The sequence below is a fragment of the Seriola dumerili genome, unplaced genomic scaffold (genome assembly GCF_002260705.1).
Source record: "Seriola dumerili isolate Sdu_G_001 unplaced genomic scaffold, Sdu_1.0 BDQW01000187.1, whole genome shotgun sequence".
NCBI classification, from domain to species: domain Eukaryota; kingdom Metazoa; phylum Chordata; class Actinopteri; order Carangiformes; family Carangidae; genus Seriola; species Seriola dumerili.
The window spans coordinates 1,500,023-1,525,836 of NW_019174442.1; the positions used below are offsets into that span (position 1 = coordinate 1,500,023).

Consider the following 25,814-nt stretch of genomic DNA (forward strand, 5'->3'; position numbering starts at 1 on the left):
TATGTTAGTGCAACTCAGCAGTAATGCGCATTTGGAAACAGATGTATCTGATTATTCCATTCTGCAGAAATGACTTACATCCACCACAATCATTTTAACTGGTTGTTTTCTTTACATCTTAAGCCATTATTTACTCGCAGCAAACTGAACCTCTGTGATGGTGCCAGGTGTGGTTACAAGATTTGTGACATGACTGGAAAGCCTTTACATAAACACTACACAGACAGGGTGGGAAATTAACACCAGCCACCTGCCAAATGCTGGTCAATTTTGGCTGCTCTCTGTTATACTACTCCAAAGTCTACTTTAAAGTCATGTGGAGATTCAATCTTGGTCTAAAATTACAGGTGGGAGACAAAATAGTTATTGCGTCAAGTGAAATTTAGATTTGACCAGCTGCTGAGGCTTGAAGACAGTGTTAATATCCTGCCCTGCACGCAGACAGAGACACACATTACACACAGTGGTTTACAGCAGGGAGAGCTGTGTGAGATGGGGGAGTGAAGTGACGGATAGAACAGTAATGTCATCCACATATTTAACACATCAAACTGCTTCCAAGTTTCCTTTTACCTGTTGAGGAAAATGTTATGAGCTTGGCAGACAACAGACAGTGACCAGGTGCTTGATACAAAGCCAATGAAACAGAAAGAAGATCAAAACATGCAGGATTAATTGCTCCCTTAGTGGGTTATTTAAGATCAATTGGGCTCCAACTGGTCTTTGTCTAGTGTAGGAAACTAATATGTATTGATAACAGGGAGGACAGACAAAACAAATTTAGATTTAATTAATTATTCACATAAATATGTATCATAATATCTCACCAATGTCATTGTGAGATCTGGGAATCCAGCAACACATGGTGAGACAGGTTTTAAACAAATCTCCACTTTACCCATATCCTCTAAACCTCTTATTTGGAAGTGAAACAAGAGTAAATGCACCCCTAAAGTCCTCTAAAATAAACCGCTGTACTACAATGCAAACATGTCCATTACTTAAATAAATATATTAGGTAAAGGTCGAGTGAAGAAGTAGCTGTAACGAAAAGATTTTCAGGCTTATTGCTAAGAAGTTGCCGTCAGACACACGAAGCATTTGAGAAATTGTGGCGAGCAAACCCCACGTTTAACAACATGCACAGGGTGTTGAGACAAACAATGAAACTTATGGTTTCCATTAATGACACCCTGCAAAGGCTTTTCCATTGGTGTAGTTCAAGTGACATATTTACATGATTAAATATCTTTTTTTTACAAGTTGACTTATTAGGAATCACCTGATAGCTCCATTAAATAACTGAGTGGATTATGATATATGTGACATATTCAGTCTGGAAACCTCTTCATTAGGACACAGATGCAATAATTTACCACAGACATTTTGGGTAATAATTTAGATTTTCAGGATTATTCCCACTTCCAAATATGTAGTTTTGAAAACTGGGTTAACTGTGAAGATTTGGACTTGAATTCTGAGTGATTGCTCGAAAAAGTCCTTGATAAAGCCGCGTCAAACAGCTGGTACACCAGATACTACAGCCCCATATTTTGACAATAAAGTCAGTATTATGTTATCATATCTGATAGAAATGATGACCGAATCTATGCCAAATTTTGGATTTTTCTTTCGGACATAATGTAGAGAAGAAGTATACAGAACAGACACACTCACAGATACAAACAAACACACACATTCTCAGATTGACAAATACATGCAAACATACAGAGGCACAGATAATCCACAGCAGATATTTATTATTCATTAGAAGGTATTGCAGCTGGTCTTGTCTATTACAATGAGTGACACTTTGGAGGAGCGTCTGCCCAGGGAATGATTGCCATGGAAACGGCTCATAAATCCCAGCAGAATGCGTTGCTGTTGGACCTGAGAGCCGACAGTGTGGCTTACACACTGTTAGCCATCATTAGCTACACGCCCTGACAGTGCAGATAGGCAACACACACACACACACACACACACACACACACACACACACACACACACACACACACACACACACACTCCCATTAAGTGAACCCTTAATGAGACACCTTTACTCTGATAGGAGGAGAGATGGTAAAAACACACATGCACACACTTCAGCATACTAGTAACACACTCATGAAAAGGGTAAAGAGTGGACACACACACTCATGCTTTTATTCAGACACACATACATGAAAATGTGCACACAAAAAGAGAGAAAATTTTCTGTATTCACACTGGTCCTCAGCTGCTGCAAAAAACATCAGTAAAGGTGAAGTGTGTATGTGTCTACCTGGATGAGGCTGGCAGCTGGGTTCCTCCTCTTTTCAAAGTGCTTCTGTCGATGCTGCTCCTGCACCTTCAGGGCAAAACCTGAACCAAGGATGCCCTTCATGCAAACACACACACACACATACTGAGTTTTACACTTGCAGAAAATTCACCAAATATATAACATGGTCCCTGACTCCTGTTAGCATTAGCTTTACGAAGTTGTGAGGAAATAAATGCCATCAGTCATGGTGTTATAGTGTGTGTATGTGTTTGACTCACAGCTGGCAGGGCGAAGAAAGAAATCCCCAGCAGAGCAAAACCGGCTGATAACAACCGTCCTGTCCATGTCTGAGGGGTCTTGTCACCATAGCCGATGGTTGTAAGAGTGATCTGAAGGGTCAGAGGTCGACACTCAGGTAACCAGGGCTTGTCTGTCCCTCCCTGACTCATCCACTACTCCCTATATAACAGACACTTGACCGTTTATTCTAAAGTGAACAGTAAATTGTGGTTTCGAATACTTATATAGAGCACTGTGTAGTAAACAGGGAGCAGACACTGTGCAGGAGTATGTGGATGAAATCGCACAACTACTACTAATGCAGATGGAAACACGAGCATCAGGCTGACCATCTTCCTGAAACACACACATAAAGTCGGTGTATATTTGAGCAATAACCATCCTTAGTCTCAACTCCTCAACTCAAATTTATACAAAGCTTCAGCGTCTCATTCACAAGCTAGTTGTTTTTCTTGCAGCTGTCCATTGACTTTTACTACATTTAACAAACTGAAGCTTTTGCTCCACAAATTTCTAGACTTCCATCATCAGAGCGAAAAAGACGTGAGGTAATAAGAGAGGAGAGTGTCTAAGTCTCATGTTTAGACTTTTGTTTAGACATTTAATTTAGCCACACCGTTTTATCTAATTAGTTTGTTCACCTCGAGTGCTTTCCAAGTTTACACTAGCCAAAGAAAAAACGGGACAGTTGTTCAATGGCACACAATTCAACAGATGTCTTAAAACTGTTTATATCCATTTTAAGTGTTGAGTAAAAACACTAAATAAAAGATGCACAAATGCAAAACACAAATATTGTCAGAATCTAACAAACTGTGTATAATCCAGATTTATATGGATGCTGGATTGTATTTTCTAAATCTCAGCTCCCACTGGTGATGGTTCCCTTCTCAAATTTTGTGTTGACTCATACATGTTAAAGCTTTTTGAGGCTAAAAATGATATAATAGCTTTTAGTGTCCACCAGAGAAAGAAAGATGCTCCAAGGCCACTGAACGTAGGAACACAGTGTGTCTGAGTGTCAATTCACAAGCTTAACAGGCCAGTCTCTCCTGGCTGCAGGAGAAAATTGAATTTATTGATTAGGCCTTCCGTTGTTTGTGTGTTGTCTATTTCCACGTTTTCCAGATGTAATGGGTTTTAGATGTAGGAGGAAACAGTGCAGTACAGCTGGCCAAGTGTGACTTCAAAGGCCCATTTCTGTTGGGTTTTGTATTGCAGGTTGCATTAAGGTCACACAGAAACTGTAAATCGAAATATATCACTGTTGTCAGACAATTAAAGGGGCAGTTGTACTTTCTTTTCAGAGGGTAAAACTTCAAAACTATGTTGTTGTTTAAATCCTAAAAACCTGAGATTTGTATTTAAGGAGCCACAAAAACAATGTGGTCTTTCAGATTCATCCACAAAGAGCGTCATTCATATATACAATCACACAAAATCTAAAATCCCTACCATTTTATGGCTTTTAAGAGACAAACTGCATGTGTGTGCTTAGTATGTTCTATGCGTCGTGTAATGAGTGTGTGCTCACCGTGCCCCACCACAGAGCATCAGCATAGGTGGCAAACTCCTTGTTGAATTCTTTCTCCACCAGATAAACCAGGAAGGAGGAGAAGATTAGCACCAGAAACCCAATATACCAGGCAGTCACCAGCTCCTACAGAACACACACACACACACACACACACACACACACACACACACACACACACACACACACACACACAGATCAAACCATCATATATAAATGTAAAGCTTTGTTCAGTACTTTCTGTTGCCTACCTGTTTGATCTTAAAATTCAATTTAAGACACGTACATGAGACACATAGAGTCTCACCTGTACCTGTGGCAATGGGAACTTAAAACTAGCAGCAGATACACTGAATGCAACGTGTAAAACTTCCAACAATACATAGGATATTATTTTAAAATGGCAATTGTAATATATTATACTGATATACTGTATATACCACACTGACACCATGAAGTGGCTGAAAACCATGTTTTCAAACCAGTTTCTTTGAACTTTCTAGTAAACGTACCAACGCTGTAACATATATTTAAACTTAATTATTATGTCTTTTATTTCCATGTATTTGAAACAGACTCAAAGGTTAACACTGTTGCTGTGTGTTTGTATGGATAAACAATAAGTCATGAAATCATGAAATTCGCTGTTGTAAACAGAGTCTTTGCTCCCGGGCAAACAGTCCACATGAAGTCTACCCTGACTGAACAGACAAAAACCACCAGCTGGATGATTTAGGTAAACAGAAAATCCAAGGGGAAAGACACCGTAGTACCACGGACAGGCACCTCTATGAGTTGCACTGTAGACACACCACCGCACTGGCTGATTTCCACTTTAAATATCTCAACCCCAAAATTAACGTTCAAAGGTTCAGACACCGATCAGACCTCAAAAATGTCCTACCTTACTATGTGCATAAACCACAGACCCCAGCAGCTTCCAGGTGCCTCCCCTGCGGTCCATGCGCACCATGCGCAGGATCTGAAGGAAACGAAGGCTACGCAGCGCAGAGGTGGCAAAGATGTTGCCCTGGCTACCGGCTGAAACCACGGCAACGGAGGCGATGAGTACAATGATGTCTGGGGAGTAAAAGAGTGAAAATTAAAGGTCACAGGTTGCGCAACATTAGTAAAGGGAACTGTGTTTGACTCACCTATTATCTGCCCATCCATCACCTTTAAACCAAGTATTGATTCACTACAAGCTGTTTGTTTCCGTTTCTGTCTCTATTAGTCTTTCTCTGCCGTTCTGTCTGCAACCCTCAAATACCCCACGTTTTCTTCTCTTGTATTTCCCAGCAAGAAGGACAGAGAGCCACTGTCCTCTAAATGGATGGCTTTTTAATGCTGTTTTAATATCAGTTACTTCAACTGGACACTGAAGAGGAAATGTTTGAAAAAAGAATTTATCCATACTGGCCAATAACATCATTACCTGAAGATGATGATACTAGAACCACTAGATGTATTACAACCCTTGACTCAGACAGGATGATACCAGTCTACATCATTTAATCTGTAGTTTTCTTGATTGTCAATGTAAACTTCAGTGACATCAAATCAAATCATATAGACATGACTTTTGTCATCTGACTTTGAGACACCTTTGATTTTTTTTTTTATGTCTAACAATGTGACACACACACACACACACACACACACACACACACAAAGACAAACACACACCTACCTATGACACAGAATGGTTTCCTGGCGAACCGGAGGCGTCCCTGCCAGCCTCGGTATCTGCAGCAGCAGCCAGCACTCCATATCCTGATGATGTACTCCAGACCAAACACTACAATCATCACAAACTCCTGCAAGACACACACACACACGCACACACACACACACAGAAAAAAAACCCCACATATTCTAAACCTTAAAATGACAGAAATGCACAGGCACAGACACTAAAGACAGTCGTAGCAAAGGGTCAAGGACTGAGTTCAGTTTGTTGCTATAAGTTTGCCCTTAATGCGGCTTCACCACTCAAAACTATCTACATGTATCGTACTTGAGAACATTTTTTTGAGTGTGTTTTTAAGTCATATTTAGTCGAGCCCTGGCAGGAAAGGCACAGGAATAATTAACAACATTAATAATAACTGTATTCCATTTAGGCGTGCCAGTTCCCCCCCCCTCCTTATTACACATGCTGGCTCACCAGCTTGACTTACTGCGACACTTCAGTGGAACGGAGCCATCGTTACTGTTATTAGTTACACTTGTGCTTTTCCTGCTATGACAGTTTAAGTCTAGAGGCTTATTGCATAATATTATTTCCTAAATATTACTATTAGTCTAACTATGAAGACACAGTATTTATATATTTAAGTTTTATCCTGTTTGTTTAATCCGTACAAAAAGAAGTCCCGTGATCAAACTAACAAAACATCACAGCTTCATTAGTGAACTTGCTGGTAGGCTGAGTGCGTTTACCTGTGGACAGAGTCAGGGTAGCTGTTACACTGTGCTTTCAGTCTTTATGCTAAGCTAAACTAAGCTAACGGCACGCTGGCTGTCACTTCATGTTTAATAGACAGATATGAAAGTGGTATCAATCTTCAAGAAGCACATGTACTTGAGTGAGACGTGTCACTTTTTGTTCCACCCACACTTCCAGTTTATTTGTGCTGCATTGCTTTGTTTTGTTTTGTTTTTTTTGCCTACCTGCTCTGACTGATGATCGTCTGTTTAATCACATCTGAGACGCCGCCTGTTAACTTAAATTGATTTATAACAGCGTGATTTTGATCTCCTGGAGCAAGGAACCAATCATTACAGTTGATTATCGTGCTGCTGATGCATAATCAGCACTTCTAATGCAGACATGAGTATCACTCAGCAACACACACACACACACACACACACGTTCAATAGCGTACTATCTATTTAACCATGTGACACTTTCATAATTCATCAGTGCGGAATAATATGAACTCAGTAAGCTCTCTCTGGGAGGCCCATCTTGATTGAACACACTAACTTTCCTACTTACTTACTGTGAATGTGTGTGTATGTGCGTGCGTGTGTGTGTGTGTGTGTGTGTGTATGTCCTACCCAGAAGAGCAGACAGTGTGAGGAGAATTCCTGGTGAGCAGGGATGGTAGAAAACACAGAGAGGACCAAACATCCAAACACCAGGATAAACCTGTGGAGACAAAATGCAGGCACGCGCACACACACACACACACACACACACACACACACACACACACACACACACACAAAAATCAGCTTTGCGTAATAAACAATATTTAATCACTAAATAACAGGTTTTGGCTCATTAGCTCTGGTCATGCACACATCGCAGCGACACACACACACACACACACAGAATATCAGAGAGTGAACCAGCAAACTACAGAATGATGTGACTATTTCTCCTCTGCAGGGCGACATTAAGCAGGAATCAAACTGTTACAGGCATCATTAGGATCAGACCAAGCGTTGATAAAAGCTTCTACAAGCTTTATTATCTTACTGTTACCGTGGTGACTTGGCGCTGAAGGCTATGATGATATTGTCCAAAGGAAATGAGAAGTTTTGCCTCCAACTTCAGGTTCGGGGTCTCTCTCTCTCTCTCTCTCTCTCTCTCAAGGAGCACCAACCGTACAAACATCAAATGACCAGTACACCACCTGAGCTTCCACTGCCTGTGATGAAGTTTGACTTAATAAGTGACATCTTTTCTGGCATCTGCTGCAGTGGCTGTCGTCATTCACACAAACAAGTCTTATAGGGTCTTTTTCTCAAATTAAGAAAAATATAATAATAATTCATCAGCAATAAAAAAAAGAAGCATTTTCAGGGTGTGATGCTTCTAGAAATGACAGTAATACTGAAACTCCTCTCATTATCAAAGCAGAGGTTTTGATGATTACAGTGATGCACTCGGAGAATAAATCTCCATAAAACATTATTTCTAATTACAAAATAAATTACACAGATTGCGTCAGTCTTCTAGTCTTGGGCAAGGCCAATCAGAGCCCTCCTTAATGCCTGAATGACCCAAAATACCCCTCCTCTGCTGCCCACAAGGAAACCACTCAGTGCCTTGTAAGTCATATGGTAACTTGGTTAATGAGCAAATACAAATTAAGATTCATAAGGCAGCTTCCAGGCAACATATGCACTTGCTAGAAGCCCCAGCCTGCTGTTCTTCAGAGTATCTCTGAACTGTTTTCTTTTTTAAAGCTGCCATCTGCCTTTCTGATATTTATGGTCTTCGCAGATCAGTGTTTGTTTGCTATGTACAGAATGTGTTCCAGCCTTGTTCCCCTCCTTCCCAGACCCTCCTCTGTCTGACTTTCTCTTTAATCTTTTATGCTCTTTGTTTTTTCCCCGTCTCCATCTTCCACGTCTCTGACTCTGCTTTAGTTTGCCTTTCTCTGTGCCTCGACTCCCTCACCATCACTTTGTCTTTTTCTCTCTCCTTGCTCTCCTGTATGATTGATGCCACCATTTATTTTCCATGGGATTCGTGAGGAATATGAGCAGGGAGGTGTATGTGCATGCGTGCACGAACAGTGTGGTGCACCTGCGGCTGAGCTACAGCAGAGGAGGACTGATAGTTCCCAACATTCAGCCCACATCTGCATCTGATACCGGCTCCTTCACTAATAGCTCTTTACTGTCATACAGACAGACAGACAGCGTGGAGAGCAAATTGACAGCATCCAGTTGTGGTAGCAAAGTCCGTCTGTGTGTGTGTGTGTGTGTGTGTGTGTGTGTGGGTGTGTGTGTGTGTGTGCGTGTGTGTGTGTGTGTAGCCACTGATCCTCTTGACAGTTAACTGGCGTAAAATTCCCCATTTTCATTACGAACACTTTTCAATGTGCACAAAAGTGAGTAAGTGGATCTTGAGTTGAGATTGGTTTGTCCACAGCTGATTTTTTTTTTTTTTTAAGATAAATATTGAAAGGCATTTTTATTTACAGGTTTGTTTGTCTCTGCTCTGTTGTCCTCCCTCTCTCTCTAACCTTGTTTGTCTGCTTTCAGACTTAATTACCGCCGTTCCAATTTTGTTGATGAGACGTACACAGAAAAAAACAGAACAATGCTTGCTCATGGCTTCACTTGCAGCTGAAGCCATGAGCCATAAAACTTATAGATTGGTTTCAAATCAGGCTCCAGTGTTTTTCATCTGCTCATACGCCGGTATACTCCAGCAGAACTACACGTAGCTTCAGACACCTCCCTCCTGTCTGAAAGTGTATGTTGTTATCCCCATCTTTAAGCAATGTAATGATTGCTGACTTGTGTCTGTGTGCAACTGTAGAGCGTGTGGTTATGACCTGAGTTTGCAGGTGTTTTATGGTGGCATTACAATAGCAAAAAAACTGAAAAAAACACCACATATGTATGCAGGTAAATTTGATACAGTGTCATCTGAGTGGATAAATTACATGTTCCAAAGTGTCGTCCATGTAGTGCTGTCTTTAAAAACATAAGAGACAAGCTGGAATTATTTTTGTTGAAAAAAAAAAAACAAGTTGACATTGAAAAATGTCATTTTTAAGCATTTTTAGAAACTGAACAAAAAAACAGAACTTTGTAGGCGCCATCGGAAACCCTGATTAAATAGTACAGGTCTTGACATTAAGAATTGGTTTATAAAAGAGAACTGTAAATTCACGACTTTTCATTTCACCCTACAAATAGCAGACAATATCATAAAATAAAAAAGTTCAGTTAAATGTCACTCCACGAATGAAATCACTCAGGCTTTGTGAGTGTATGCACAGTTGTGAAATTAAACGTGAATAAATCACATATGCAAAAAGGTTTTTCTTCATGGTCTCAGCTTCAATTCAACTAGAATCAGAATCCACCAACAAACACCAACCAATAATACACCTTGAGTTTGAAAGAATTAAATGAAAGCTATTAAATGTATTTGCAGAACATGATGATGTTACAGTGAAGCTGACCTTTGACTCTCTTTTGATATAAAATGTCATCACTCAATCATTTTATCCTGTTTCCATTGTCATAACTACTGTATGAATTTTTGAGTTATGGCCAAAGATGCGTTTTGTGAGGTCACAAGTACCTTGACTTTTGACCACCAAATTGTAATCAGTTCAGAGTCCAAGTTTGTGCCAGATGTAAAGAAATTCCCTCCAGGCATTTGTTGATATATCGCATATATATATATATATATATATATATACTGTATATATCGCATTCAGAAGGATGGGAAGGACATGAGGTCACGGTTACATTGATCTTTGACTATCAAAATCGAATCAGTTCGTCTTTGAGTTCAAGCCAACATTTGTGCCAAACCTGAAGAAAATTCCCTCACGGTGTTCCTGAGATGAGAACGGACGGACGGACGGACGGACAACCCAGCAACATAAAGCCTCTGGCCACGGCTCTTGCTCTCGGCACGGAGGCATAAAAATCATCATGTTCCTGTTTGTCCGCTCTCTGTTCACACTGCAGAACCAGACCTTGGGGTAATAAATAAAAGACCGCAAAGCAAACTGAACGCTGTACGCCTGGATGGCAACAACAGAGCAGAGACCTTGATTACAGCCTCCGCAGACGTCAGCTCATCAGAAGAAATTGAATAGCTTCAGCAGTTTTCATTCAAGCTACATCATGAACGAAATCTGATTGTACCATAGTAGCACTTCTCCCTCTCCTGAGGGAGCCATCTACAAAGTTCATCTGCCAGAGGACATGAGATGGTCCTTGAACAATTCATGGACAGGAATTGGAAATGCAATGTTGGCCTTCAGATGGGAAAGTGTGACACCTGGGAGCCACTGCACGATCGTGATTAATGAGAAAGAAGTGAACATGTTGGTATATTTGTACTCATTATTAAATCACTGTTAGATGCTTTCAACATATTATCACTTCATGCACTCAGGACACTGTGTTTTCCATCTGAGTTGCCATCTCATCCTGTTTATCAATTGATGGTGAAACTGTTGCAGATGTAGGCTACATGATAAATGAGAAGCTGCTATTGAATGATGGGAGCACCATGACACGTGATCAATAACGCTCTTTCATCGATCGGTCAATTAACCACTTGATCGGTCACTCACAGAGATGAATAATCGATATCAACGTGTATATGGACAGGTGTGTGTTCGGTGTATGGATCTGAGGCAAGGCTGTCCGATAAATATATTTTTCAGATCGCTATTGGACAATTAAGAAAACATTGACAGGATTACTGCTACTTTACTAAGTAGATGCTGTTTGGTTTTGGCTTTTAAACTATAACTGGTAACGACAAGTCACAGGACATTATGAAGAGCGACGTACAGAGCAGAGATGAAAGCTAATTACCGAAAAGAAACCTCAGAAATGCTCCTCTTCACAACCTATATCTCTACTTACAGTATTGCTGATATCCGTGCATCAAGTACAGACAGGAAGTGATGAGCTTAGCTTAGTCTAGTTCACACCAAAGTTCAAAAAATCTATTACTTAAACAATTTGTCATACATATCTAGTCTTGTTGTTAACAGGAGGTAGATATGCTGCGTATCTGAGCGTCTAATAGACTGATGTTCATCAAGAAGTGGTTACACTCCGCCAGTGGTTACACTTGCTTGATAACAAAAATTGTCTTAAATTGTCGCCAAAAGTTTTAAAGTCTGTCTCAGAACTAATAAGTTTTGGAAAATAATCAGCAGAAATGTGATGTATATGATATACAGTATGTGATCTATTAAGAGGGAGGATGTGGGTTCACTCCATTCAGAACATTTGCACTCCACTCTAAATGCCAGCTAACTCCTTTAATTAAATGTTTCATCTGAGTGTTGCCCTTCACTGACGTCACGCTGTCAGACCAACATCTGGTGAAGCCGCTGCTTGACGTCCTCAATGAACACTGGACAAGTTGCAGGTGTGAAAGAAAGACTACCCGCTTTGGTGCATATGGCAGACACAAACTGCCTCTGACTTAATGCTGATGAATGACCTGAGGACATGCAGACAAAACCATATACAGCCAAAAACCTGCACTACTCCTGTACAAGGAGGAGAGGAGAAGAGAGGAGAGGAAGTGTGTGTGTGTGTGTGTGTGTGTGTGTGTGTGTGTGTGTGTGTGTGTGTGTGTGTGTGTGTGTGTGTGTGTGTGTGTGTATAATCAGGTCCCCGGAGATTTGCAGTCTGGACTCACAAGGCCGTTTCATTATCAGCATCATGTCTTCAAATGCAAACAAGAGGCGACACGTACAACGAATAACAAACAGTCGTTTCATGGCAAACAAACTATCTGCGTCATCTGCTGTATCTGTTTTATTCACCAACTTTTTCATGACAGAAACATGTGACAGTTCATCTAAACTGACGTCTTTGTCACATACTGTCACTGTCAAGTTGCAAAATCCTACTATTAATGGTGTCCACCCGTGTCAGCTGAATGTCTGGGTTTGTGTTGCCGGTTTGTGATTAGAGTATACTGTATCATACTTAAAAGTGGGTGAGTTTAAAGGAACAGTTCAACATTTTGGGAAACGCACTAATTCACTTTATTGGAGATCAAAAAAAAAAAGGTGGTAGTGGGGTGGAAGTGTATAAATCTTGTGGTTTTATGTAGAGTTAGCATAACTAGTTATGTGTCATGTTTTTACTCTGAATATGAACAATAAATGAATAAGTTAATAATTAAATAAATACACATATATGCAGCCGTCCACACACCTGACTGTACACACAACTCCAGAGAAAGGAATATTCGACTTTGCTTCTTCATGTGGATAATAAATCAGAAGACATATCTGCAACAGAATGTGTGAGTCGGTCTGTACGTGTGTGTGTGTGTGTGTGTGTGTGTGTGTGTGTGTGTGTGTGTGTGTGTGTGAGTGACTGTAAATCTTCTCTTTTGTATCATGAAGGTCTTAAACTGTATTTGTCTGTCTATTGTGAAAACATGTAGCATGCACATGTAAGTATGAAATATGAAGTATGTTTATGATTAAAAAAAAGGGAGGAACACTGTTTATATAAAATAAGCATCTGAGGATGGGAAGGAGAGAAAACGTGTGTGTGTGTGTGTGTGTGTGTGACGGATTGGGTACGTGAGAGGTCAGGTTTTTCCACACAATACGGTCTGGTATCATTATCTATTTCCTTCTTTCTTTCTGTGCCAACCATGCATACCCTTTCAATCAAGACGGAGGGAGGGAACGGAAACAGACAGCGTAAGATTGAAAGAGTAAAAGAGAAACTAAGAGATCCAGAGAGGCCAGTCCCTTTGGATAAGTGCATGAGTAAATGTCTCCTAATGTCAAGGTAACACAACAAGAAGAAACAACTGAAGATACAATGGAAGATCGGAGGGTAACGCACAAAGAAGAAGAGCAGCGCGGGACTCCGCAGAAAATGCTGAATCTTGTGAATCCAAATGACTGAACACTGTAAGAGTTCAGCAGGTTCTCCTGGATGAAAGCAGCCGCGATGGGAAGATAAAGATTGAGCTCAGCTATTAATAACATTTCTCCTTCTAGGAAAGGCCTGTTAGATCAGTACATCAGAAATAAAACAAGAGAGATAAAGACAGAGAGAGAGAAAGCGTAAGACAGAGATGACAAGCTGAGATCGCAGACTGAGCACAGTCAGTCTCTTCTTCGCTTCAATCTCAGTCACTCTCTCTCTCCCTCACTGACTCAGCTGTCATTGTACTGATCACGTTTTTATTCTGATCAATATCTACTCTTACATGGTGGTGTGCGTGCTACTCCTTCTGCCACATCTTAATTTTCAAACTCATATGATGCAAGAAGGAGGGCTGTGTGAAAGCTCACACTGGTAGATAGAAGAGAGGGAAGAGAAGAGAAGGAGGGAGGAGAAAAAGGCATGATGAGAGAGAGGGGACGGGAGAGAGGGAAGGAGTGAAACGGAGGGATGAAGCCAGGACGACTCCTTGCCAACAGTCTATTAGTTAATCCTTGTGTTTATCCAGTCGAGTGCAGTATCTTACCTGATGATGGCAGCGATAAAACATACGGTTTTATTTCTAAGCAACTACTTGACCAAACAGAGCCGGGCCAAGGACACAGCACTGCGCAGGCCAGTTTTTTCTTTGCACACTTCTCCATCAAAAGCAAAGCCGAACTATCGTAACAGGCATTCTCGATTTCACCTTGGAAAGTTCAGGGAGCTGGGTCGGCTGAGAAAGCTTCAGAAAGGTGCATCTGTGCTAATGGGAACGCTTCAACCAGGGCTGACCTCGACCTGTCGATCTTAACGTGACGATATGCAAGTTTTTACCTTGAGGCCAGCGAACTGTTTGAGTTCCTCTCAGTGAGTTCGTCAATTGAAAACTCACATATTCAGGTGTAGCTCTGCAAATATAAGAAATGTCAACAGGAAAATTACATTACATATCAACACTCGGAAGAAAGGACAGTAGCTTATCCTGATGCATCAATATGTGAGTTTACATTGAAAACAATAGGAGCAGGTGTTTTGACAAACGTTGTATGGTGTGTCCTGACCTTTAGGCAATTACAGGTAAAAAAAATATATATACTATAAATAAAGATACTATATATATTCAAAATATGCCAATATATTGATTCTTGATTTCATAGATGTTGTTAGCATGAAACGCTGCGCCGCTAACACGCATGATGTAAAAATCTATTTTATTACTATATAAAATCCACATTGTGGATGACCTGAGATCTGATTGTGTGTCATCCCGGGGGTGGTACAGGTTGGGGGAGGGGCTAAAGGAGTTTCATGGTTCACTGAAAGGATGGATGGGTGGATGGCTTTGAGAGGGAGGGAGGGGTGTGATACTGATGCTCTCGCTTGTTGTTTTCTGTATAGATTTTAATTTGGTTAAACCAAAATAGCAGCAGAATCAGAATGTATCACAAGGTGAAAAGCGTACTCAGCAGAGAGGGACTCAAACCCACAACATGAGGAGCTGAAGGCACATCTGAGTGTGACTGAGTCTACCAGCTTCAGGAGCAGCAGCAGCTGTCTGTTTTTTTTATCCCACATCTAGAAGCCATGTGAAGAGACACAGAGAGAGACACATAGTAAAGTCTGGAAGAGGGGTACAGACAGAAAGAAAGAGCCGGACACCAGCCAACTTTCCATGATGTGGGATGCACCGAGGATGGGTGACGGAAAGCTTTTAGTTTGTGTGTGTGTGTGTGTGTGTGTGTGTGTGTGTGTTTGTACTCGCTAACTAGACACAGACTGACATACTGTTGAAGAAAGCCAACAGCTAACAGGGTTCATAAAAACACCATCTTACAGGCACGCACACACACACACCCACACACCATACATCAGATTCCTATCAGCACCCATCTCAGCGCTAATACCACTCCAAGACTCCTGTTCAGAGTGCTGTGCAGCAGATGTCAGAGAGACAGACAGGATGAGTGAGAGAGATGGTGAATGATAGCTTGCTACAGAGAGAACTGCATTTTAAATTGTTTATTTTTTATTGAACGGTTAATGTCGACGAAACCGAGCAAAAACCATCAGATTCAAGAATCGCAAAAAGACGACTATAAGACGACTGTACTGCAAGGACAAGGAGGAGGCGGCTCGGCTTCTGTGTCTCTTTTTCCTTTAACTTCATATCAATCACTTTTTTATCATTTCATTTCTGAGAAATCAGAGCACACATAAACACAGTCTTATCCAAATCAAACCTCCGCGCCAAGGGAATTAGAAGCACAACTCTCCAGTCGCAGCACAATTAAAGACCTGAAGTTATCTGTTTTACAATAAACTCTGGCTGTTTACACAGAGCAGATACACTTTCCTCCTCCTCCTTCTTCTTGCTGTGGTCTAAACACTGACATTTTCCACTTAGCTAGCATTATTATGCATATTATGACAGAGGACTTTACACCTTTTGGGTCTTAGGAAATCCACTGGGCTTAGTGGGCAGACTTGATTAATGCCACTTAACAATGAGCTAGCAGCCTGTGCATGAAGGCTCATTTCTCAGACCTGGCTGGTACAAACCAAAGACAGCTCTGACTGAATGAATACAATGCCTGTTCAGCTCAACTGAGCTCAAGCCCAAAATATGGTTTGTCGTATTTTGGCACACTGGGGGATTTTGTGAAGCTAATTTGTACAGCATGTATACTCCATTTCTTTTTAAAGGAGCGAGTTTCACTGTAATTTGCATACCTGAAAATAAAAACTGTTTAATATTCGAATGCGGGTGCCCTCTGTTCAGCTCATATTGTGTGTAGCCTCTTCAGATCAGATCAGCAAATAAAATGTCTGTTTAGTTTAATTGAGTGCATGTTAGATTTTTGCCATTGAGCCTCATGAGTCAGTGCAAGCTGTGCGAATGAAGGATCTATATATACATATACAAATATATATATATGTTGTTGGTGGGTTTTTTTAAGATCTTGAAGATTCGACATTTTAAAGATGTGTCACTTTTAGCGATATTTAATTGAATAAGACTGAATATGGAGTGCAATCCTTAATCAGTGGAGTATACTTGTAACAGACGTGATTAGGGTAGAGAGGTGTTTTTATTGTGGTTACAGGGACAAGCCATGATATACAGCCAGAGTCTGTGTGGTTTTAAAGTAGTTTTTTGGAGCACTATGCTTTTATTAGAGCGCTGATGGCAGGAAATGAGGGGAGTGAGATGGGACCCCCTGCAGCCAGATTCAAACAGGGGATGATGCTCGGCAGTTTAAACTCCTAGGTCTCCAGGGTACACCGAGGTTTAAATTTTAATTGGCTCATATATTAACCAAAAACTGCAACTTCATTATCTACTCCCTTAATTTTGGTGCTAAATTGAGGCTCTTTTATCTTCTATTTTGTCTTTATTCACATTTCCAGACATTGCGCCCCTTTCAATAATTTCAAAAGCAATCAGGTGGAGATGTGCGTAATGTACATCATACGACGAATACAGAAAGTCACACGCGGTAATTGGACAGCTTGACATGAAAAACTTTCTCCACATAATGAGAAAACAAAACAAACATCAAACAAGTAAACAAAAAAAAAAGGCTCTGTGCAAAAGCACTGAGTGCTGAACAGAGCAGGAGAAGATGAGAGGCTAAAACATACTGTGGAACTGTGGATGAGGGAGTTGGAGGGGTCAAGCTGTGCTGTTGAATTGCTTTGGTGGAGTAGAGTCAGCTCATTAGGCAAACAGATGGCTGACTGGTTCCCTTAGCACGGAGACAGGGCAACTTAACTGGAGAGAGGCTGACTCAGCGCAGCTTATGGCAGTGTAAGTGTGTGAGTCTTTACTATATATACGTGCTGCTTATTGCATTTTGAGTGTTGAGAGTGCGTGCGTGTGTGTGTGTGTGTGTGTGTGTGTGTGTGTGTGTGTGTATAAATAAGCTCAGCCCAAGCAGCTATCAAGTGCGTCAACGCATGTATCAGCCCACACAGCTCCATCTGTGCTGCTGCCTCCTGCCCTCTGACTGTTTAAGCTGCAAATTTTGAAGTACAGGAAAAAAAATCAACAGTTTTTAAAGGGTTAAATCTTCTTTGATTTTGTCTCTTATTGCTGTTTGCTTTCCTCTGATGTCCAGGATGTGGATGTGTGAAGGTTAGAGGGCAGTCGTCACGCACACGTACATACAAATAAAACGCCTCTTTGGAGTTTGATAAGAAGTCACATACATGAATCAGAAGGCGGACGGGCGATGGAGACATTTAGAAGCCAAGATTATTCTCCATCTTCGGTGCTCACCTCTCATTACTGTGGTGTTTTTGCATCAGACTTCACTTGTTAGTCAATAAGCGTGAGATGTACAGTGATGTCTTTACCCTCTAATTTCCCACTAATGAAGTTTGAGAACAATTCATTCCCAATTTCCTGCCGCTGCCGCTGCTGCTGCTGATACAAAACACATCATGTGCTCCAAAACATTTTACCCAGTTAAAAGGCATCAATGGATTTTTCATTTCATTTGGTTTTAATTAGAAACTCGGGAGGATTAACCACTGAAATACTAGGTACATGTTTTCTGTCTTGACTTTATCCTGCGTGTGCTGTTTTTGATTTTATGAAAAGGTTTTAGTGACAGTTTGTAGTAATAATCAAACAACCGTGAACGTTAACACAATAAATTACAATTTTTTGGTGCATATTTTTCATGCAAATGCAGAGCGATAATCACAACATGTGATGACTTTGAGTGATGAGTTATTGTGGAGGCAAAAGTATGATGATTCAAAACACCCCGAAGAGAAGACAAGTATGGAAGGAGAGGATGAAAAAGGAAGAAGAGCTAGGAAAGGAATGAAAATCAGACCAAAAAAAAAAAGAAAAAAAAGAGGAAGAGACAGAGAGGAAGAAAGAGATTTTCCCCATTTCCAGTCTGGTGGAAATGGGACACAGTCTGCCTGCAGGCAAAATAAGAAATCAGCTTTACCTCCTGTTATTGTTTCTCCTCTCTTTCTCTCTCTTTTTTTTCAAATCAGAAGCAAACACACCAAGAGAGCTGTGCGTGTTTGAGAGAGACACAGAAAACATACACACTTCGCAATTACCTTTTCCCCCTTTGGGAGGAAAGTGAACACACAGTTTGACGTCATGTGTGACACAATATCTCTCTGACCACTTTGGAAAATACTTCAAAATATTTTGTTTTATGCAGAGATTACGATGACAAAGTCTTTCTAATCTTCTAATCTTTCCACGTTTGGGTTAAAGACATGCAAAATTAAACCTGACACTTTCCTATGGTGGAGGAAATGCAGCATCCTGCACTGAAGCCTGTGCCCTGGATTCATTCAAAGACATTATCTGATGCAATTCAGATGAAAAACAAGCAGCAGGCTGGTAAGCACAATTCAGTGCCTTATAGTTATATTTGGTACAATGCTTGAGGTGTAAATATACACTTTTTAATGTGCCAACCCCGCATGAAATGTGCATGCAATTTATGAAAACAGAGCCAAACTAATAGAGGAACTAATAGCTGTAGTACCTGAGAGGAAGAATTAATCCAACCAGTCAATCTGAGTGAAAATGTATAAATCGAATATGAGAACAAATGCTCTGTATGATTGATTTCCTTCTTTACAATAACCAATAATATTATATCATCAAATTCAAAAATATTGTTTTTGTAAAAGGAAATTTTCTGTTTGGAAGAAAATAAATTTTTTCCACCTCTTATTACAAAGACTCAGAAGCCAAAATGAAAACGGTGGAGGACAGTTTGACTGCAAATATGAGTTCTTCTCTATTTGTAGTAGAAGCATCTGAACACTGTGTATGTTTTTCTAACTTATTATTATAATAAAACATTTCTCCCTGGGCCTAAACTGAAACTAACAATATGCTTTAGCAAACTAATCTCGTATGTAAAGACCTCTTGGATCTCGGCTCATAGAAAATAGAAGTCTAACCTGGAAGATTATTAAAAGAGATTAATATTGCTTTGACTAAAATTTCACAATTTCTTGTGTCTTACTGGCAGAAATAAGTCGACACTGAACTCATGAGCAAACACTGCTCTACTGACCATTAGTGGCAGACAGATGAGGAATGATGTGTAACTGAAGGAAAATATAGCGCCGCGTTTCCTGACTGTGCAACACTGGCTTCTCTTTGGACTCCATATATCTATGTTGTTATTGGCTGAGCCGTGAAATACAGGCTGGCAAGGTTGTGCTGACGACACGACTCTGCTCTGGGCAGGATCATTGCTGTTAGCAGTAAGAGGTCAAATACAGCCGTTTTTCACCACTTAGCTGGACACTCACTGTAACAACACAGGGAGCGCAGCTGCAGTCACACATGAAGTTGCATGAAAAGACTATTTCCTGTCGAATGTAACTCAGACCGATTAAAGCTTCAGGTGGGAAATAATTTCAGCCGTTAAGAAAAAAAAAAAGACAAATATCAAAATCCTACACATTCTTTATCTTTACTACATTTTCACGTTGTTGACAATTTTAGTGAGTGTACAACCACTTTATAACTGTCTGTAAGTGCTGAATACGTAACGTCAATGTGATTATAGTTCCTGCAATAGGATAGAATAGAAAAAGAAAATTGGATTAAAATAGAAAACAAAAGAACCACTGGGAACATTGAGCAGATGGAGCCAACATCTTAACAAGCAGCAGAAATGCAGACATTCCAACAGCGAGGAAAAGATGGAATCCCGGGAATGTCCTAATCAGCCAAACTGATGGCCTCCAGATAAGATGGATAATCAGCGATAGGGACAAATGGCTGTTTGCTGATGGAGGGAGATGGGAGAAACGTGTGCCCCAATGACACCCATTTAACCAGATCAAAAGCTCTGGCTGGGAACCCTCAGACTGCCGTTTGATGTCTGATTGGCGGGGAAATTGTGGGCAATCTAATGTTTTCGTCTGTTTGCGTATAATGTGTGTAACATACTTGTTTATGATTGAGGGCGTGCATTAATGAGATCTGCACGTGTCTGGATTTTTTTTTTTTTTCTTGTGCATATGTGTAACGCGTGCAACTGCATATCGCTCTGCATCTGTTTCTATCACAACTCCCTGTGCAGGAAGCCACTCAGCCTCCTGCTTCATCCTCTTTTGGTATCGATCTGATATAATTACTTAATTTGATTAATCTCTTTATCATTCCCATATTCCTGAAGATGTATGGCCAATCATACACAACTTACTGTCAAGCTGAAATATATCCCGTAGCTACAATGGGGTTTGACAGCAGAAAAGTTCCATTAAAAACATCAACGTTGCAGTAAATGTCAGGTTTTAGTGCCAAGCCCTTAAAATCAAAGAAGTGAGGGCTTTTTGACTGTTCAGGGCTGCCATTTGCACAAAAGTTTAAAAGTCATCCATCACAGATGAGATGGAGAGCACGATTTCAACACCAACAGTGGCCATGATGGACCAGAATGCAATGTTTTCTGAGTAAACCTCCAGACTGTTTCTTTTTCTATACTGGAAAATGTCACTGTCGCTCTCTCTTTTAAGCTTTGCACAAGTTCACACACAAACTTACTGACAAGAAGTGGGAGAGACGGAGAGAAAAATAATAGCCAAGGATTAACCAGGGATCGAAGGTGTGCCTAAACTCTGCAGCCTTTTTGAAGCAGGCTTAAAAGTCTATATTCTTTACTGTCATAAAGTTTATCACATATATTTCTATTTTTACACTGGCCTCCATAGATTTAAATAAATGTACACATATGTTTTATTTTAAATTCCCTCTTGAAGTCAGTTGAATAATTTAGTTTATGTGATGCACTTTGACATCGCCTCTCTTCGACATTGACAATGTGAATCTGTCTGATTTGTTTGTTTTTAATTCCTTTGAAAGTGTATGGAAAGCATTTTGGGAACCGCCTCAGTGCATAAATCCTTTATACACAGTTGTATGCAAAAGTTTGTTCGCCCCAAAACGGAAAACGATTAAACAGTAATCGTGTTATGTGCAAACGTTTGTACGCCCCCTTCTACTTGTAAAACACTCTTCATTAACTCGTTAGGCCTTAACTGACTCATTATTCATGAGTCATTATTCATGACTCATCACTGTCAGCTGATGGCCATTCAAGAGCTTGATAAATTATCTGACTCTTCAAACCTTATAGTAACCCAACAAACATGAGCTCCTCCAGGCGACTGATTGTGAATCTGAAAATTAAGATAACTGATGACTATAAAGCAGCATGTGGACAGACGCTGAGCCACAATCACTAAAGGTATTTTTGGAGGGGAAAAAAAAAAAAGGAGCAGCATTCAATGAAAAGACAGTCCTCACAATCCAAAATCTTTGGGTAGATCTTAAACATGCTGTGGCTGCAAGACGGCCTCAAAATACCCCAGAACATAAGTGATGTACAGGAGGAGCGGGTGAAAGACTCTTAGTTGGCTACTTAAAGTGTCTGACGTCAGTATAGCAGACAACAACATGATGACTGTGTTAACTTTACTCAGTACCAGTAGGTTGTTGTGACCCAGTGTTAGTGTTTTATATATATATATATATTATATATATATATATATATATATATATATAAATAAATAATTTAACCCATTATTGTGTCTGTGCTATGTTGACCCAACGCTGGGTCAGTTTCAACCCACTGACTCTTAGTGTGTAAGTACCGACTTTGTAGGGTGCCCACACTTCTGCACATGCAACAGTAACAGTTTATTCTTTCTCAGTGCAATAAGATTTGAAGAATAATTTTTAATGTACATTTGCTGCAGGGCTTGTATTTACTTCTTTCTCTCCTCAAAAACCAACAAAATATGGAATTTGCCCAGGGGTGCTCAATAACTGCTGGGACGATGCGGATAAGGACAAAAAACTGTGTACTGTCTCAGGTATTTCCTGCCAGGAAGCCTGGGATTACTGTTTGGTGTTGAAATTGTTGGAAAACTGTGGGGAACTACGGCAAGACAATATTTCTGACTGCTGTTATTTTAATAAAATACCTTGCATCACCTTTTTTTCCAGGGATGATGCCGGGATGCTGCGGCTCTGACCTTTGGTTCATCACTGGCTAAAGCTTGTTTGTTGAGTGTAAATGTAGGGAGGCATAAGCGTAAGAGAAGCAGTACGGACTTGATGAAACCCTTTTTTGGGGGGGGGGGTTGCTGAATGTGCTGTTTTGATTTTGCTTGTCTCTAGCCCCCAATTTCTTGCCACACACGTACACACACACACACACACACATGCATGCATCTACCTCCCACCCTGTCCCACAGAGCTCTGTCGCAGCCCAAACATTATTCCAGCTGATTACACGCCAATTCCCATCAAGAGCAGCAGCCTGCGAGGCTCTTCCCCGCCCTGATTAACACTAACTGCCACGCACTGCAATGTCTTCAGTATGTGTATATTTCCATCAATTCCTTGCCTTGCTGCTTTCTTTTGTCTGTGTTTCCCATCCATCTACCTTTCAGCTTCTATCTTGTATTGCTTTCTCTCCGGGCTTCTTATGTCTGTCTTTTCTTTCCATTCTTATTTTCCTTATTCCTTTCAGTTTTTATTTTTTCATTCTTTTCATGTATTTGCAATGATCTCCAAGCCAACATTTTCCTCTGTGTTGCAGCCACCAACATGCTAAAGAAAACAGACACAACCTTGTCCAGAAAAGGCTGACAGAATCACATAGTCTTTGGCAGGATTTCCTTGTACCATTTCATATCAATTACAAACAACAAGACCAGTGGGAAACAAGGAAGGGGCCTTTGATAGTTTGATGAATGGTGAATGCCATCAGTCTAATCACTTGAGCCACAAGAATTCAAGAAAGAAAAATGGGAATGTTTTTGTCTATAAATCAATCGGATACAGTGGTAACTGTCAGACGGACAAGACAGACCTCAGTCCTGCAGCTAATGTGATTTACCATGACTGCTTGTCCTCAAAGTGTCGCACAGTGTCGTGCGTGCACAAAAAAAAAAATCAGGTATAGCCTCAAGTTTCTTCGCTCACCTGTAGCTGCAACAACCATGTGGCCTTGTTGAACAACCCGAACAGACTGAGAAAAACCAGGGAATGATCTATGACAGTACTTCTTGCCAGATCACCTTGAGATGACTGAACAGGGAACACATTTTCCTGAAGACTTCTTCTCAGGATCACCAAACAACAGGGTGTCATGTGGCCTCCACAGTTACCGATAACCAGACACAAACATACCGTGAGTAAAAGTAAGCCATTTGAAGGTATTTTTGACCACAGGACGTGACGCACCAGATGGCTTGTTACATGGAACCATCTGGGAAGACTTCAACTGTTTGGAAAAGGGCAGGAGCTTTCAAAAATAATACTTGGCAGGTGATTGGATGAACCATCTGTCTATCATGTACTGGTGCCGTAGAGGAAACACAACACAACAACAAGCCGAAGTCTGAGGAGCTTTGAAAGCTAGTTAGCCAGTTGGTAGATGATTCTTGCCGTCTTTGTGCGGAAAATGTGCACATTAAAGTCACTCTTACGAATATGGAAACCAATAATAATGAAAATGATTGTTAGTTTCATCTCTTATTCTGACTCAAAGCCACAACATTGCAGCCACATACGTCCTCACAGCTGCTGCTACACATTCACACACATCCAGTGCCTTGCTCAAGTAAGCTCAAGTAAGTCAATTGTTGTTGCTCTAACCTCTATGCAACCACCGCCTCCACATTTTGAACTGGTTTCATAAATTGTTTGTTTTCAATAAATTGTTAGCTTCACCTCTAGTTCTGACTGAGTCACGACATCGGAGCCACATGGCTCCATGGAACAGATGTCAGACTTTTTGACAGTTATCCAAAGAACAAACCAACCACGCACTGTACATGTGTGACATTAAAGCATCTGTGTGCTGCTGGGGGTCTGCACACAAAACATAAACACACATACACACAGAAGCACTGAAGAGCCTTGCGACCACATGCCTTTACACTTGCGTCTGTGACTTCAGCTGTGCCCAGCTGTTGCACATTGACAAGACTACAGCCAGCAGTGTGCGTTACTGTGTGTGTGTGTGTGTGTGTGTGTGTGTGTGTGTGTTTGTGTGTGTGTGTGTGTGTGTGTGTGTATCCAGGACTGCTTGCTATTTCCTGAACGTTCTGTTGTGATAGCAAGTGCAGCTGCTTTTCTCTGTGCTTCCATATAATAGAAAAGACTGACACAAACACTGACTCCTGTGTGGCAGAAATACTAATGCTTTTATTGTGCACATGAACATGTGCAGTTGTGGGATACTAAGGGATTATATGTTGCTCATATGTGCATTTGCGTGAGGTACAGTTACACTGGTCTGATACAATCACCTTTGTGTGCAGTCATCATGTGAAGACTGAAGACTGGTTTGTTTCCATTCCCTCATTATCTAAATGGTATTATCTCACATGTGATACAGTATTGCGGTGGATGGTAAAATGGAGGGCAACACCACACAAATTCAATCTAACCACTGACCATTTACTTTTTACAGTGATGCTGAAGTCTTAAGAGTTTTTCGATTGATTTTCCATTTTCTAGGCATCCGCTGGGTTCCATTAGAGCAGGGGTCCCCAAACTACGGCCCGCGGGCCACATCCGGCCCGCCAAAGCAATTGGAGTGGCCCTCTTAACGATCCCAGACAATCCCTCTAAACATCAACCAATTTTTATTAAATTGCATTTTCCTATCATAACATCATAACATATCCGTACTTAAAGGTTGGCATTCTAATTAAAATTGACCATAGTTATGAGCTATTTATAGTTAATAGTGGCTCATCTTCACCTCCTCACACAATGGTATATTCTGACGTGACTTTGATCGTGACCGAGCCAGCATCAAGCTGCAAAGTTCTGAGGTGGGAATCTGTCATGAAGGTGGTTGTGTCCTGCATAAACTTCATCAGAGCAAACGGACTTAAACACAGGCAGTTCCAAGCCTTTCTCTCCGAGCTAGAATCAGCCCACGGAGACGTGCTTTACCACACTGAAGTCCGCTGGTTAAGCCGGGGCAGAGTTTTGAAGCGTTTTTACGACCTGCTACCTGAAATCAATGCCTTTCTCCTGACAAAGGGAAAAACTGTCCCAGAGCTGATCGATACAGAATGGAAATGGGACCTCGCCTTTATTAACAAATGTGTCAGAAATTTTAAACGGCCTCAACTTGCAGCTCCAAGGCAAGGGAAAACTAATCTGACATGTATTCCCACATCAAAGTATTTGAGCTTAAACTAGCGCTGCTTATTGGACAGGTGCAAAAACAAGACTTCACCCATCTCCCTGCTACTCGAAGCCTCTCAGCT

At 40.8% G+C, this 25,814-nt stretch overlaps 1 protein-coding gene across 1 annotated transcript in view; it reads right to left on the reverse strand.

Moving 5' to 3' along the window:
* Positions 1 to 25,814, reverse strand: part of LOC111227410 (potassium voltage-gated channel subfamily KQT member 5-like) — a 97,101-nt gene that overhangs the window by 18,346 nt on the left and 52,941 nt on the right. Inside the window, exons 2-7 of the mRNA XM_022752859.1 lie at positions 7,164 to 7,254; positions 5,791 to 5,917; positions 5,005 to 5,180; positions 4,101 to 4,226; positions 2,545 to 2,655; positions 2,285 to 2,380 (exon numbers count right to left, since the gene is read on the reverse strand). Of these exons, the coding sequence (XP_022608580.1) occupies positions 2,285 to 2,380; positions 2,545 to 2,655; positions 4,101 to 4,226; positions 5,005 to 5,180; positions 5,791 to 5,917; positions 7,164 to 7,254 (727 nt within the window). The remainder of the gene's footprint in view (positions 1 to 2,284; positions 2,381 to 2,544; positions 2,656 to 4,100; positions 4,227 to 5,004; positions 5,181 to 5,790; positions 5,918 to 7,163; positions 7,255 to 25,814) is intronic.